This window comes from Salmo salar, chromosome 01, assembly GCF_965601325.2.
Source record: "Salmo salar chromosome 01, fSalSal1, whole genome shotgun sequence".
NCBI classification, from domain to species: domain Eukaryota; kingdom Metazoa; phylum Chordata; class Actinopteri; order Salmoniformes; family Salmonidae; genus Salmo; species Salmo salar.
The window spans coordinates 144,039,349-144,056,604 of NC_138291.1; the positions used below are offsets into that span (position 1 = coordinate 144,039,349).

General features: G+C 43.9%; 1 protein-coding gene across 1 annotated transcript in view; it reads right to left on the minus strand.

The window, feature by feature from the left end:
• The window catches only part of wdr70 (WD repeat domain 70), an 86,264-nt gene that overhangs the window by 19,188 nt on the left and 49,820 nt on the right, over positions 1–17,256 (minus strand). The window contains exons 11-13 of the mRNA XM_014130171.3: positions 8,687–8,786; positions 7,958–8,042; positions 7,596–7,734 (exon numbers count right to left, since the gene is read on the minus strand). Coding sequence (XP_013985646.1) covers positions 7,596–7,734; positions 7,958–8,042; positions 8,687–8,786 — 324 coding nt within the window. The remainder of the gene's footprint in view (positions 1–7,595; positions 7,735–7,957; positions 8,043–8,686; positions 8,787–17,256) is intronic.

Below are 17,256 nucleotides of genomic sequence, written 5' to 3' on the forward strand. Positions count from 1 at the left end.
ATCCCAGAAATGCTTCATACGCACAAGAAGCTTATTTCTCTCAAACTTCCCGCACAAATGTGTTTACATCCCTGTTACTGAGCATTTCTCCTTTGCCAAGATAATCCAGCCACCTGACAGGTGTGGCATATCATTACACAGGTGCACCTTGTGCTGGGGACAATAAAAGGCCACTTTAAAATGTGCAGTTGTGTCACACAACACAATGCCACAGATGTCTCAAGTTTTGAGGGCGTGTGCAATTGGCATGCTGACTGCAGGAATGTCCACCAGAGCTATTACAAGATAATTTAATGTTCATTTCTCTGCCATAAGCCGCCTCCAATGTCGTTTTATAGAATTTGGCAGTACATCCAACCGGCCTCACAATTGCAGACCACATGTAACCAAGCCAGCCCAGGACCACCACATCCGGCTTCTTCACCTGCGGTATCATCTGAGACCAGTCAACCGGACAACTGACGAAACTGTGGGTTTGCACTAGAGGTCGACCGATTAATCGGAATGGCCGATTTCAAGTTTTCATAACAATCGGAAATCGATATTTTTGGACGCCGATTAGGCCCTTTTTTTTTTTTTTTAAACCTTTATTTAACTAGGCAAGTCAGTTAAGTACACATTCTTATTTTCAATGACGGCCTAGGAACGGTGGGTTAACTGTCTTGTTCAGGGGCAGAACGACAGATTTTTACCTTGTCAGCTCAGGGATATGATCTTGCAACCTTACGGTTAACTAGTCCAATGCTCTAACCACCTGCTTTACATTGCACTCCACGAGGAGCCTGCCTATTACGCGAATGCAGTAATGCAGTAAGAAGCCAAGGTAAGTTGCTAGCTAGCATTAAACTTATCTTATAAAAAACAATCAATCAATCATAATCACTAGTTAACTACACATGGTTGATGATATTACTAGTTTATCTAGCCTGTCCTGCGTTGCATATAATCGCTTAGGTACACGTTGCTCCAACCATAAACATCAATGCCTTTCTTAAAATCAATACACAAGTATATCTTTTTAAACCTGCATATTTAGTTAATATTGCCTGCTAACATTCATTTATTTTAACTAGGGAAAATGTGTCACTTCTCTTGCAGAAAGAGTCAGGGTATATGCAGCAGTTTGGGCCGCCTGGCTCGTTGCGAACTGTGAAGACTATTTCTTCCTAACAAAGACAGCCGACTTCGCCAAACGGGGGATGATTTAACAAAAGCGCATTTGCAAAAAAAGCACAAGCGTTGCACGACTGTAGCTAACCATAAACATCAATGCCTTTCTTAAAATCAATACACAGAAGTATATATTTTTAAACCTGCATATTTAGCTAAAAGAAATCCAGGTTAGCAGGCAATATTAACCAGGTGAAATTGTGTCATTTTGCGTTCATTGCACGCAGTCAGGGTATATGCAACAGTTTGGGCCGCCTGGCTTGTTGCGAACTAATTTGCCAGAATTGTACGTAATTATGATATAACATTGAAGGTTGTGCAATGTAACAGGAATAACGTTTTGTTTTCGAGATGATAGTTTCCGGATTCGACCATATTAATGACCTAAGGCTCGTATTTCTGTGTTATTATTATGTTATAATTAAGTCTATGATTTGATAGAGCAGTCTGACTGAGCGATGGTAGGCACCAGCAAGCTCGTAAGCGTTCATTCAAACAGCACTTTTGTGCATTTTGCCAGCAGCCCTTCGCAATGCATTGCGCTGTTTATGACTTCAAGCCTGTCAACTCCCATGATGAGGCTGGTGTAACCGATGTGAAATGGCTAGCTAGTTAGCCGGGTGCGCGCTAATAGCGTTTCAAACGTCACTCGCTCTGAGACTTGGAGTAGTTGTTTCCCCTTCCTCTACATGGGTAACGCTGCTTCGAGGGTGGCTTTTGTCGATGTGTTCCTGGTTCAAGCCCAGGTAGGAGCGAGGAGAGGGACGGAAGCTATACTGTTACACTGGCAATACTAAAGTGCCTATAAGAACATCCAATAGTCAAAGGTATATGAAATACAAATCGTATAGAGAGAAATAGTCCTATAATTCCTATAATAACTACAACCTAAAACATCTTACCTGGGAATATTGAAGTTAAAAGGAACCAACAGCTTTCATATGTTCTCATGTTCTGAGCAAGGAACTTAAACGTTAGCTTTTTTACATGGCACATATTGCACTTTTACTTTCTTCTCCAACACTTTGTTTTTGCATTATTTAAACCAAATTGAACATGTTTCATTATTTATTTGAGGCTAAATTGATTTGATTGATGTATTATATTAAGTTAAAATAAGTGTTCATTCAGTATTGTTGTAATTGTCATTATTACAAATAAATAAATAAAAAAAAGATCGGCCGATTAATCGGTACCGGCTTTTTTGGCCCTCCAATAATCGGTATCGGCGTTGAAAAATCATAATCGGTCGACCTCTAGTTTGCACATCAACCAAATAATTTTGGTTAACTCATCTGTGTGCTCGTTGTCCTCCCCAGGGTCTTAACCTGACTGCAGTTCGGCATCGTAACTGACTTTAGTCGGAAAATGCTCACCTTCGATGGCCACTGGCATGCTAGAGAAGTGTGCTCTCCACGGATGAATGTATGGGGTCGTGTAGGTGAGTGGTTTACTGATTCCAACGTTGTGAACAGAGTGCCCCATGGTGGCGGTGGGGTTATGGTATGGGCAGGCATAAGCTACGGACAACAAACACAATTGCATTTTATCGATGGCAATTTGAATGCACAGAGATACCGTTGACATCCTGAGGCCCATTGTCGTGCCATTCATCCGCCGCCATCACCTCATGGTTCAGCTTGATAAAGGTTCTGTACAAAATTCCTGGAAAATGTCCCAGTTCTTCCATGGCCTGCATACTCACCAGACATGTCACCCATTGAGCATGTTTGGGATGCTCTGGATCGACGTGTACGACAGCGTGTTCCAGTTCCTGCCAACATCCAGGAACTTCGCACAGCCATTGAAGAGGATTGGGACAACATTCCACAGGCAACAATCAACAGCCTGATCAACTCTATGCGAAGGAGAGGTCGCGCTGCATGAGGAAAATGGTGGTCACACAAGATACTGACTGGTTTTCTGATCCACGCCCCAACCTTTTTCTTAAGGTATCTGTATTACATCTGTATTCCCAGTCGTGAAATCAATAGATTAGGGCCTAATGAACATATTTCAATTGACTGATTTCCTTATATGAACTGCAACTCAGTAAAAGGTTTGAAATTGTTGCATGTTGCATTTATATTTGTGTTCAATGTACATAGACTGTGGTCATTTGTCTGGACAATTACCGTCATCCAAAATTCCATGACCGTCAGAGCCCTACTCACTCACACTGAGGTGCAATTTCCTCTATGCATGACTGTGTGACAGAGAGGGAGGAATAATGATGATTTCTTAGTTCACGAAGGATAGCGTTTTGTATTAAAATAAATTATGAATGATGCTGGGCAGTGGGCAGTACTACAAGCAGAGACCATGGATGGAGTATTAGTGTGGATGTGGAAATCAGTGGCCCAGTGGGGGATGGGACAGGATGGGGACGGTTAGGACTAGGGGTGGCGTGCTGTGGGGAGGGTCTGTGACAGGTTGAAAGCTGCTTAACGCCCAGCTGTTCAGCTTCCCACCGGGCTCCAGTTGGTAAGGGGACCAACACACAGCAACTAAAACACACACATACTATTAGGAACTCACATATTCCCACAATACCTAGGCATTACACATCATGCACTTACATAAACACAGTCAGCCAAACAGCCCCTCACCACAACATGCCAGATCCTCAAAGACTTGCCTAGCAGACCCCCGAGGCACCTCCAGCAGCTCTGTGGTGACGGGTGAGTGAGTGTAGTGGACATGTCAGGGTTAATTTGCCCCACTGACCATGTGGTGAAGTAATTGATGATTTAGGAAGATCTAGAAAATGCTCCCAATCAGAACTTTAAAGAAATGTGAAATGTGTAAACATGCTGCACAAACGTATCTGGACAGAACTGTGTGTGTGTGTATAGCGTAATGAACCAAAGCGCCCCTTGTAGAGATGCTTCAATGACAATCAATGGGCAGTGTGTAAAACAGCCTATCACGGTCGCTATGGTACCGGAGCACATATATCACATCACATGCATAGCATTGAGGAATTCCGTTCCACTCCAGTGGAGCTCAATCATAGCTCAGAGACTTGACTAAGCAGCATCCCAACACAGGAAAGAACCAAGTAGAACCGAGCCTAGCAGAGCTCAGCCCAACACAGGCAAGATCAGCAGAACCATGACCAGAAGAACAAGTCCGATCCAACCCAACTGACTGAGCCCAGCCAGGTATGGCCCAGCCCAAGCCAGCAGAGCTATGTGGTAGCCTCGCTGAGCAGTAGAGGGTACTAATGTGGATATTCAGAGCTGTGTGTTTACAGTGTGGGGAATACATTGTTTACACTCCTACTCCACACAAGGTTGTAAGGACACGTCCATACAAAGCCTAACTACCACCCCCCTTTTTCCAATGCCACAGCTGACTATTTACCCACAGCAGACAGAAATCTAGCGTTGGTGCCATCAAACGAGAAAATCTCAATGAAAGTGTCCAAGTTTGCCTCAGCACCCCATAACTGAAATCAGAATGACCTCCAGATAGGCTCTTGTGGAGGAGCAACGTACTGAGCCACAAAGAGGAGAACTATCATGGCCCTTGTCCCACCTTCCACCCTCCTCACACTAAAGATGAAAGCCTCTGTATCAAAGAGCAGGAGAGGGAGAGGCAGACTACTGTTTGAGAGCCATCAAGCGTGAGAAGTGAAGTGTAGCGAGTGCAGACATCAACACACAGATGTGACACACACTATGAGAATGTGAGGCTGGGACAATGCCTCACCGACACACAACACCCAGCCACCAGAAGTAAATACCCACTACACCCACTGGGTCTTTGCCATCTCTCCCCAGAAGAATCTACCGTAGGGTTCCCAGGACTGCTACATCCACCAGTACTCTCACTGATAGGTGTTTCTCAGAGGTATTTCCCACTGTACCTCGGCTGGAGTGAGTCTGAGTCCTCACCTGCTTCATGGCCGTTGTGATCGACAGAGATAAGCTTAGAGTGGCTGGAGTATTTACCTAACCCAGGCTAACAACTCCTCCACGCCATAGCACAGCCTATGCCCCGGGTCCAGGGGTTATGTAGACTGTTTAGTCGGAGATGATTGGTAACCCTGCCTTTCACTTGACCGCCTGGTACACCGTTTCATAAAGACTGCACTTAAATTCTTAACCCATCTCAGAGCGGGGACGGCTGGTATAAACACAGTAAACAGCTCATTGGTCAGGTCCCCCGAGTGCACGTCGCCCCAGAAATAACTACATCTGCTGCAAAGACAAACGTTTAACACCACAGAGCTCTGCTTTTCTGATTTGGAATGGGGAAGGTACTAAATATACATGGGTACATGCACTTAAGAGTTGTCTCTCTCTCTCTGTAGGCTGTGCCAGGCCGGCTGTCAAACATACATGGAGAAGAGACAGCAGCCGGCTGGCAGGTAGGGTGCAACATGGCCGCTGTAAACCCCCAGAGGATTGGAGAACCTGGCTGTCAAGCCTGGACCAGAGGGATACTGAGTTAGCCTCTGTCAGACCTCACTGTTTTGACTACACATACACTCTGATAAATCCACTGGAGAGCGCCGGGGTGGGGGGGAGAGAGAGCAAGGAGAGATGGAAAGGGATTGGCAGAAGAGGGGAGAATGGAAAAAGAGCTGCGCTGCGCATACTGTACTGTACCACATGACACAGAGAGAACATTCTTTCAACCAGGGGCTGGCGGTGTGGTTTCAATTCTCCACAGACAGAGCTCTCTCTCTCTCTCTCTCTCAGCAGCCTTCTGATCTGAATCCCCATCTACCCTGGTGAAGAGAGCTATTCTGATCAGCTAATGCTAGACAGACGCTGCAGTGGAGTGTCGGTGAGAAGAGCGTCTGGAGCTGCTGTATCTCTAGCAGATCATTTTTACACCTACGTGCCCTTTGCCTTGGCAACAAGTAGCATGTATAGTAGGTTCCCTATATGCTAGATTGCAGAGTACATTACTTCACATGTACATTAATATGTGTATGTGAATGGACTACACAATGTTTTGCTAGTTAGACCAGTTAATTCTCTATCCAATGTTTACTGAGTCAATCGGAAAAGCATTTTCTGCCAACACTTGACGGGGATGATTGGCAGAGAGTAGGGTTACATTTTTCGCCTCTCTTTCTTGGCTTGGCTAGGCCCCAAACCGTGTTCCTGACTCTTTTCTCCTAGCTTGGCTTGGATGGGTTGAGCTGGGTTTTCAAGTTGTCCCTGCACTGAAAGATGATCGTGCCACTGGCAAACCACAGAGTTGGGGGAAACATCAGTATTCTGCTCTCATTCAGAGATAGCACAGGTGGCCATGTTTAGACCCACAGCCATAACTCAAGTCAGATGCTTGAAGAGAAAAGGCTAACACTATTGAAATGCAGCAAGGATACGTGTAGGCTAATTCTGATGTTCAGACACACATGCATGGCTTGAATTAAACGACGTGATACAAAGCTTAAGGTCCCTTGTTCCATGAATTGTTCCTAACGAAATCTACATCTCATATCAACAGGAACACATATTGGATGGGCCTCTATAATAATACACATTTTCAAACAGCAGGACTGTTAAAACAGAACTTGGCCATCAAAAAACCCTCACTGCTACTGACACAAGGCAACAGAACCAGTAGCCACCAGGCCTGAGTGATTAAGTTAGGTGTTCAGCAGTATCTACAGTATCAGAACTGACTAATAGAGTTCAGCAGTATCTACAGTATCAGAACTGACTAATAGAGTTCAGCAGTATCTACAGTATCAGAACTGACTAATAGAGTTCAGCAGTATCTACAGTATCAGAACTGACTAATAGAGTTCAGCAGTATCTACAGTATCAGAACTGACTAATAGAGTTCAGCAGTATCTACAGTATCAGAACTGACTAATAGAGTTCAGCAGTATCTACAGTATCAGAACTGACTAATAGAGTTCAGCAGTATCTACAGTATCAGAACTGACTAATAGAGTTCAGCAGTATCTACAGTATCAGAACTGACTAATAGAGTTCAGCACTGTGCAGTATTCCCCAGGATAACCCTCCTATCCTGCCTGTACAGTCACAGTAGTGGTTGTAAAGTAGCTCTAATCCCTGCTGAGGATAATTCATCTTGGGTTAAATGGGAAATTACCTTAAACCCCTTAATCTGAACAGACAAGACTTATTTCCTGCCCAAATGAGAGCTTAGACTGATATAAGAGAGTTTAAAGATGGAACACAAGGACAAACCCCAAATCCTGAGAGGAAATGACATTTTAGGGACTTTTTAGGTAAGTCTACATTACTGCCTCTGTTGCAATGTACATAAATGAATGTTGCCCCTTCAACCAATTATTACTGTTTGATTATCAATGTACATGTTTTTATTATAATGTCTGAACCAACACAGTTAACTGGAACCTGAGGATACGATGTAGTCATTCTGGTCAGTAATTATTACTGTTGCAGTCAAAGTTAAAGAATGTTTCTCACCGCGTTGGTGACATCTATCTCGTAAACCTTCTGGAAGGAGGCTCTGTCAAAGAACACCAGCTTCCCGTTGCCCTCGTCCTTCTTCACCGACGTCCCCGTCACCAGCAGCTTGTCATCCGGGCTGAAACAGCAGTCCGTCCTGTTCGGGACACAGCCACACACACCACACTTCAGCCAGATGATACTAGAGAAGCACGTTATTTTTATTTTTTATAAGTCATGTCCTTCAGTTGTTCTCAGGAACTGTACCCTGCACATGTAGGTAGTACCAACCAGTTATATTAAAGTAATCACAGGAAATCCCATAAAGGGTGTTCAAATCACCAATGATTAATCAAGGGAATAATGACAGGAGTACTCACATGGAGAAGAAGGTGGAAAGCCCTGTAGCCACATTCAGAGGCTTCTTGAAGTTACGGATGTCCCAGGTCTTTAGAGTGTCATCACCTGGCAGAGAAAATGGAAGTTATTCAAGAGCTATTGCAATTATTTCACGGTGCACTGATGTACAACTCTCTCCTGTATTACGTACCATAGGTCACACAGTCTGGTCAGTCATGTACAGTAAAAGACAGTTTGTTCTTAACTCAACAGTGACCTTCCAGGAAATTATAATGGTTAAGGAACACTGGCACCCTGATGAGAGTCAACACAGGCATGATCTAAGGCTGAGGCATCACGGGCCAAGCATTACAGCCCACTCAGAGGGACGTATGGCTAGAACAGAACACACGCTAAGACGGAGGAAACCCCTCTGCTTCTGTGTATGGAAGATCTGCATGTGTGCTGCACAGCTTCGCTAATGGTGACAGACTGGCTGTCTTTATTTGCACTTTGGGGAAGAGATGAGCTCTTTCCCCGCTGAAACAGCAGACTTGTGGATGCGTGTTCAGACATTACATCTCCCCTGAAAGCACGGGGTCAGGGCTGGGGCAGAGGGACTCGCTCCAATGTATACACACACAGGCACAGAGCTACAGTACAGTGTTGTAGAACGCACAGTCAGGCAACACTGACGTCCATGTTATACTGGTGGTGTACTGTAGTAAGGGGGAATCAGGTAAGTAGTGAGGCAGGCTGATAGATCCCACCTCCTCGAGAGGCCAGCGTTGTCCCGTCGTAGGAGAAGGTGAGACAGGAGGTGTCTGTTCCTGGGGCGTGGGCCTGGCGACAGTGGAACTTGGTGTGGACCTGAGGGTGAAGAAGATAGAGGTAAAAAAGTATGACAAGTAAAAGGTGACCCAACATTCACATAGACATCGTATCAGATTGAAACATCCCAGGACATCGTCTCAGTGACTGAAGCGCTGTAGCAAATGCATGCTCCCTAGACTGTCAATCACCTTTGGTGAACTTCTAAACGTTCTTCTAGAAGTTTTCTTTCACCAACGGATGTTGAACTCTTACCACTCCAGTAACATAAAGACTTTATTCATGCGCCATCTCTTCAAGACAACATACGGTTTCCATTTGCTCCTAAAACACCATACCCTCAAAACCACCATGTTGTATGACACACTCAGACCTTTGCAGACGGTACAGACACGGCGTGTGATTTTAGACTCTGGGGGTTTACCTTGGCAAGCTGAGCTGCCTGACTACTAGTCTTTTATTTTTCTCGATTTAAATCCAAAACACATAATCATAACTCAAGCCGTATGTCCCCCACCACATAGCAGATAAACCACTTTGTCCTAACCCTTTCAAGGCATTTAGGTTGGAAAGCTTACAAGACTTTACATGTGACTGGGGTCAGTCATAGTGATGTCAATAACACTGTAAACACCATGTGTCAGGAGCGTCATACATTTGCACAGACCTATCAATACCAAAACGAAAACACGGTTGACATTGCAGCATGTGACGTGATCAACACGTGCCACTCGCACCATGGAAGCCACATGATTTTTCAGCCCAGAGTCATATCTATTGAGCGCTCTCAAACGGCCTGACAGTGCTAATGCTGGCTAAAACTCCCTCACAGGTTAAAAACGCCAATACAAGAGAATTTCACTTTAAAGAGTAGTGCTTTTATAGATCATCTATTGAAAAGCGGTTTATGAGTCTCGGGGGGGGGGGTTATGGTAAAGTGGTTTTGACATGTAGTACATTTAAGCTACAGATTATTTAGATAAAAGCCAATCAAACTGGCAAGTGGCCATGTGAAGTCAAGTTTATCCACCAACATTCATCTCAGCTCCCTAACCATGTCCACGCTGAAGCAGACCGGTTCCTGTGTGCTCGTCTGCATCAGCTCCTGTTGTGGCAGAGGCGCTGTGTGTCAAGGTCCACAGGTCTGCACTATTGGCAATGCCCCAATGTGCCTTCAGCATGGAATGGCAAAGAGAGTTATAGCTTTTGCTCCACAGCACTAAACCAAAGCCACTCAGACCGATGAGAAACAACACAGAGGAGGAACACATTTGCACAACCCAGCACATAGTTTTTTTTTTAAAACTGTAGATTACCAGAATAGAATGATATGATATATTATAAACTGGGTGGTTGGAGCCCTGAATGTTGGTTTATCAGATCGTATACCATGGGTATGACAAAATAGTACTTTGTACTGTTCTAATTACATTGGTAACCAGTTTATAATAGCATTAAGGCACCGCGGGGGTTTGTGGTATATGACCAATATACCACGGCTAAGGGCTGTATCCAGGCACTCCGTGTTTAAGAACAGCCCTTAGCTGTGGTATATTGGCCATATACCACACCTCCTCGGGCCTTATTGCTTAATTACTGTATATCATAGCGAATCTCAGCTTTACCTGTGCTGAGTACAACCAGACTACCCACATAAATCACAACCAGACAGCTTTCAGCACTGACGTAAAGGACTTCCCAGCACTCAAACATACACAACCTGGATTTATATATGTAAACTTCAACTCTAAACGATAACCAAATACATCAATGGTAAATTAAATATAGCAACAAAGGAATTTCAGTCAGAGAGCGAGAGAAGGAATTTGAAATGGAGGGATGATGGGATAAAGTAGAGGGAAAAGATAAGAGAGCTAGAGAAAGAAAGAGAAATATTGCCAGAAAAGGAGACAGAGGAATGAAACAGGTGGTGCTGTGTTGACGAGAGAGAGGGAACAGGGCCATAAGCACCATAGTAAGTGGTGGGAAGTTATTAAGCTGGGAAAGAGATATAACGCTGCTGTATACCTTCAGCTTCAGATAACACACACACATCCACTCACTGCGTTTTATCACTCAACGTCTCTCTCCGTCTATTCCAGTCCTCTCTACCATTTGGACTCAACTACTTATTTTCTTTTATCTCTCAATTCTCTCATATTCTCTGTGGCAAATGGTTTTTGAAGAGTGATTGCTAAAAGCTTCACTTTTATATGTTTGTTTTTTCATGTTCAAAAGTTTAGAATGTTAAATGAACAACAGGGGACAAATCTCTACACAGAGAGAGGAATGACCAAGACAACATCTGGAAGCCCAGCACACTTTTTAACCTACAAATAATTCATTTTGCATACCACAAAAAATACATTCGCTTTTCAAGCTGTAATGAATGTGAAAACCAAGCACTAAGTTCATATTTTGGGTCAAATGATCTCACTTACGAGAACCTAAATATTCTTGCAAATTAAGAAGTCCCTACTTTTGCTAAACAGAGCAATGTGACCCCTGGTTGAGCTTTGGGAACTGGGGTCGTTATTCTCCCAGCCCAAAACACAGACATGAGGTAAGCCTTGTTACAGGGAGATTTGATTACTGTTGACATGACATATTCATCCCTTTTCCTGCACCGCTCTCCTCAGTAGAGGAATGGGAAAGGTGAGGGGAAAGACAGAGAGGGGGGGTGGGGGGGGCGACATAGTTACAGCTTCAACCAGGAAAGGGTCTTCTGAGAACTGGGAACCCTGCTGAGATACAGCAGAGCACCAAATTCTTCTCATTTCACTCCTCAGGCTGGAGAAAGAACCTTCCTAATAGTGATCTATAATTATTTTATTTGTTATTATTTTACCTTTATTTAACTAGGCAAGTCAGTTAAGAACAAATTCTTATTTTCAATGACGGCCTAGGAACAGAATCACACTGACTTATAGGTATCCCACCTAAGTCATGGGAAGTATCAACCGTCATTGTACCAATAAATAACACAATGCATTTGTGTTATTACCATCCAATCCTATACTGTGTATTTGCCGACTACATTCTTACAGGTTTTAATATGTGTTCATTTCCTGATGTTGGTTTGCTTCCCGTGTTAAGCCTAGCTTCCTGTTCTGCACCAGGTTGTGAAACTCGACTCTTCGTTTGAAGCCTGTCTCACACTTCTCGCTCTCCCCTTCCTCAGCATGGAGCAATAGGTGGCCCCTCTCTATGTATCCCTGTCCCACACACACACACTAAAATACATGCATGGATGAAAACAGATTGGGCTCAGAGCCTACAACTGGAAGTCGACCGATTAATCGGCATGGCTAATTAATTAGGGCCGATTTCAAGTTTTCATAACAATCGGTAATCGGCATTTTTTGACGCAGATTATGGCCGATTACATTGCACTCCACGAGGAGACTGCGTGGCAGGCTGACCACCTGTTACGCGAGTGCAGCAATGAGCCAAGGTAAGTTGCTAGCTAGCATTAAACTTATCTTATAAAAAACAATCAATCTTCACAAAATCACGAGTTATCTACACATAGTTGATAATACTAATTTAACGAGCTTGTCCTGCGTTGCAAATAATCAATGCGGTATCTGTTAATTTATCATCGAATCACAGCCTACTCGCCAAAAGGGTGATGATTTAACAAGCGCATTCGCGAAGAAAAGCACTGTCGTTGCACCAATGTACCTAACCATAAACATCAATGCCTTTCTTAAAATCAATACAAAAGTATATATTTTTAAACCTGCATATTTAGTTAAAATAAATTCATGTTAGCAGGCAATATTAACTAATTGTGTCACTTCTCTTGCGTTCAGCGCAAGCAGAGTCAGGGTATATGCAGCAGTTTGGGCCGCCTGGCTCGTTGCGAACTGTGTGAAGACTATTTGTTCCTAACAAAGACCGTAATTAATTTGTCAGAATTTTACATAATTATGACATAACATTGAAGGTTGTGCAATTTAACAGCAATATTTAGACTTAGGGATGCCACCTGTTCGATAAAATACGTAACGGTTCCGTATTTCACTGAAAGAATAAATGTTTTTTTTTCGAAATGATAGTTTCCGGATTTGACCATATTAATGACCTAAGGCTCGTATTTCTGTGTGTTTATTATATTATAATTAAGTCTATGATTTTATATTTGACAGAGCAGTCTGACTGAGCGGTGGTAGGCAGCAGCAGGCTCGTAAGCATTCATTCAAACAGTACTTTCCTGCGTTTGCCAGCTACCCTTCGCAATGCTTGAAGCACAGCGCTGTTTATGACTTCAAGCCTATCAACTCCCGAGATTAGGATGCCAATACTATAATGCCTATAAGAACATCCAATAGTCAAAGGTATATGAAATACAAATGGTATAGAGAGAAATAGTCCTATAATAACTACAACCTAAAACTTCTTAATTGGGAATATTGAAGACTCCTGTTAAAAGGAACCACCAGCTTTCATATGTTCTCATGTTCTGAGCAAGGAACTTAAACGTTAGCTTTTTTACATGGCACATATTGCACTTTTACTTTCTTCTCCAACACTGTGTTTTTGCATTATTTAAAGCAAATTGAATACGTTTCCTTATTTATTTGAGACTAAATTGATTTTATTTATGTATTATATTAAGTTAAAATAAGTGTTCATTCAGTATTGTTGTAATTGTCATTATTACAAATATATAAATAACAAATCGGCCGATTAATCTGTATCGGCTGTTTTTGGTCCTCCAATAATCGGTATCGGCGTTGTAAAAAAAAATCATAAATCGGTCGACCTCTACCTACAATGCTGATCCCTGGGACATCACCAGAAATTTCACACATTTTCATCAAGGGTTGGGGGTGTTGTGGTGTATGACCAGGCTCAGAGTCAGACCACAGGAGATGGGCTAGGTTTCATCCTTGGAAGGGTCTGATAAAGATCTACCACAAGCACAACTGTTCCTGACCATGTTATCTGAGTAGTATTATATCAATATTACAACCGCCACACACAATCACACACTCCTGAGCCACCTTGTGAGGACCTCTGTCCAGTCAGCCTTACGATCAGGCTCTGAACTCTTGCTGGTTGTGAAGATCAAGCTGCCCAACTCCAGCCCTGAACAGCTGCTTTGATCCTTCATGGAAATCAACAAGTGCTACTCTCGTGTGTGTGTGTGTGTGTGTGTGTGTTTTAGAGAAAGATGTCAGTGTGTTTCTGAGCCAATCTCCTCTACCTTATCTCTCCATCTCCCCCACAAAACATTTCTCTAAGTCATAAAGCCTTAGCCAAAATGCAGGGAATAAAATCTCTTCACTTTAGAATGTAGAAACAGAGTAAGAACCATATTGGAGGCTGTCAGTGGCATTCCTTTGCCACAAGGCAAATCTCCCAGTTCCCTGACTGGCTGGCTGCCAGTCCCAGCTGTGATGGAGGCTGTGGTATTGTGGTATTGTGTCTGTAGGAGGCAGGATGCATTCAGCCAGCCAGACAGGCCCAGCTGGGGCAGTTTGTTCACACTCCAAAGGGTTCCCTGAAGACAGGCTCGTAAAGCTGAGTAGCTGCTCCAGCTTTCTGTCAGGGCCTGGGCTTCTCCTTGAAACATTTTCATTGGGCCTGTGTTTTTAGACCTCTGCAGGCAGTTCCTAGCCAATCTCCCTGGCCCTATCTTTTATGGCCCCGGGATTTACTGGTTTACAGTGACACTGTGCAGAGTCACATTGCTGCTGCGTTGAGGTCCCATTAGGCCGGTGACTGCAAATGATGTGTTGGCCAGCTCTGGTCCATTTACCCAGGCAGGTATACAGTGTGTGATTAGAATAAAAACAGGATGAAGGATTATCACCAAATTTGACTTCATGCTGTCACAATGCATATGAACAGTATGGATTGAAAACATGAATATCACAAAGGACTGTATGTTCCTCCTCATTATGGTGTGCAGAACTTTGCACAGACGTTTCGTAACGGCTCTGTACTACACTAACACTGACCACTGCTTGATTGAAACCACCCCTCGAGTGGACGCACTTTGTACTCTGGAGGGCTTGGAGGAGAACACTGACGACATAACATTCCGTACGTCTCTGTGGGAATGTTCTGGAACCGAGGCCAGCGTCTCCGCGCACTGCTTTCACCCGTACGTCACCCATTCTTAGTGTGAAAGGCTTCCCAGCAGCACCCTAAAGTACCACTGCACGTTACCAGGCAACCCTGGACATGAAACTGGGTCATTTTGGCACAAATGCAGTAATAACAGCAAGCCACGCAATCACTGCCTACCCTACAGCAGCAAGGCTGAGACCTTCTTGACTCCCATCACAGGATCAATCAATCCCACGTCAGGGTTCAGGAGCCTGATCTGTCATCCTCAATAATCCTTCTTCGGTCCGAGCACTAGATCAAGGTCGGCTGGATAATTGATATTGTCTGTCGACATTTTCTGCCCATGAGTAATAGAAGTGATACGGCAAGAGATGGACTTGATCCTAACCTCTTCAGAGTGAAGAGGAGTAGCAGTGAAAAGGCATCAGTAGTGAGTTGCTAGGGAGTGGGTCTAAATCTATGAGAGTGATAAGAGTTAAATTTATTATGTTTTGTCATAACGTTTTCTGGGTTCCTCTATTTAAATCACAAAAATGTCCTGGGCTTGTCCCAGGGCTAGGGTTCTTACAAACGTGTAGCGGTAAAGGGCATTCAGTGAAAACTTGCCCCTCCATCCCAGGTGGCCAGAGAACACACAGTGTTATTGTAAGCTGCTATGGGATGCTGGGTAAATATTTAGTCTGGGAGAAGAACCAGTAATAAATTAGAGAGCTTTTACTCAATCTCTCTGAGCCTGCTGTTATAGCCATGGGGGGGGGGGGGGGGGGGGGGGGGCAAGTCTCTAGGCTCTGTTAGGGCTGGCAGGACAGGAATCTAGCAACAGAAACTCACTAGCATCACTCAATTCACAGACTCTCTGGCAGACGTGAGAAAATGTGTACTAGTAGTGACCAAATGTGAAACGGAAAGCATGCCTGGTACAGATAAAATCAAAGGTTCATGGGTCGTAATAATTTTAAAAAAGTACTGTTACATTTGTGAATATAAGATGTTATAATCTCTAAACAAATACCGTCATTTGTCTGAGCCCTGTTTCCTGACTCACTGCACAGAGAGCCTGCAGATATCAGGCCTGCCTGTCACTGTCTCACAGACGTCCCCTCACACTAAGTAACAGTCACGTCACACACATTGAGCTACTCAACATTGTCCACAGAAAGGTCCTCAGCGGAAGGTAGGGATCGGTGGAGCTGCTGGAGGTGTAAGGGAAAACCCATATGCACTGTATCATCTCCTAACATTCCTTCAGCCAATTACAACTGTCCAGGATTTAGCTGTTAGCAAGGCAGACAAGCATGAATGACGGTCAACATTTGGATTAATGTTGTCCTGATTTTGTTTTGGTTAAGAGTAAATAGAAGGGGGAAAACAAAGCAAAAGCTAACATGGGAAGAATAAATAAAGAGATGTTTGAGCCTTGGATACTAGAGTACCTTGTGAATAGTCTACTCTAGTGGGATAACAAGACTTGTGAAACCTGGCAACAAACACTAAGGAAATGAACATAACTAGGAGGAAATCAAACTGGAGTGATGTCCTGACATTCTGACACCTCCTCAAACTTAAAGAGATTGCCTCAGTAGGCCTCTTGCCAGGTCCCGAGTGCTCTCTCTCCCCCTCTCTCTCTTTCCCCCTCTCGGGGGTCAGGTCTGTCTGTGACAGCTGTAAGTGAGGCTGTGAGCGATAGACTGCCAAACCTGCTCTCTCCACTGATCCCTCCACAGGAAGCTGCGGCGTGTCATTTCTTCCCACCACCCCGACACAGACCAGAGACGTGTCACACACCAGCCGCAAAAGCCCCCAGGCAGGTAGGATCATGGGTAGACGGTCGGGCAGGACTTGGAGAGTCCGGGAAGAGGAGAAGTGAAGATGCGACTGACCATCTGAGCTGGGAAAAAAAGGCCTGTTTCTCCTCAGTCTGTAGCCAGGCAGGAAATTCTACTCCATGAGAGACACTCGAGTCAAGCAGATTGAGACATACCCAAGTGCTGAATGCAGGTCATTTTCATCCACTGTGTAGGGCTCAGTTTTTTCCCCCCAAATTCCGTTTCATCAGTTCTGTTTTTACAGGTTTCCATTCCCCCCTTTTTTTTCAGGTTTTTGCTCTCAAAATCACACCTTTTTAATAGACAAACAATGCTTAAACGACATCAGGAGACCACTTTTCAGTTCTGGGGAAATATAACTTTTGGGTGTAGTTACCCTTTAATTCCAGTGGGCACCTAGCAAGAGGATGTTTAGCAGTGTTTTTGTAGAGCACAAACAAACACCCACTGGATTGATGCAAATAATCATTATATGCTTCTCCCAGGTAAGCATAGGCTACTTTGTAGTTAATATTTAATTGAGAAGGTTTTTTGGGAAAGCCTTTCCATCTAACAGAAGACTTTTCATTAGCATCATCGCTAATGGCTAATGCACACCATAG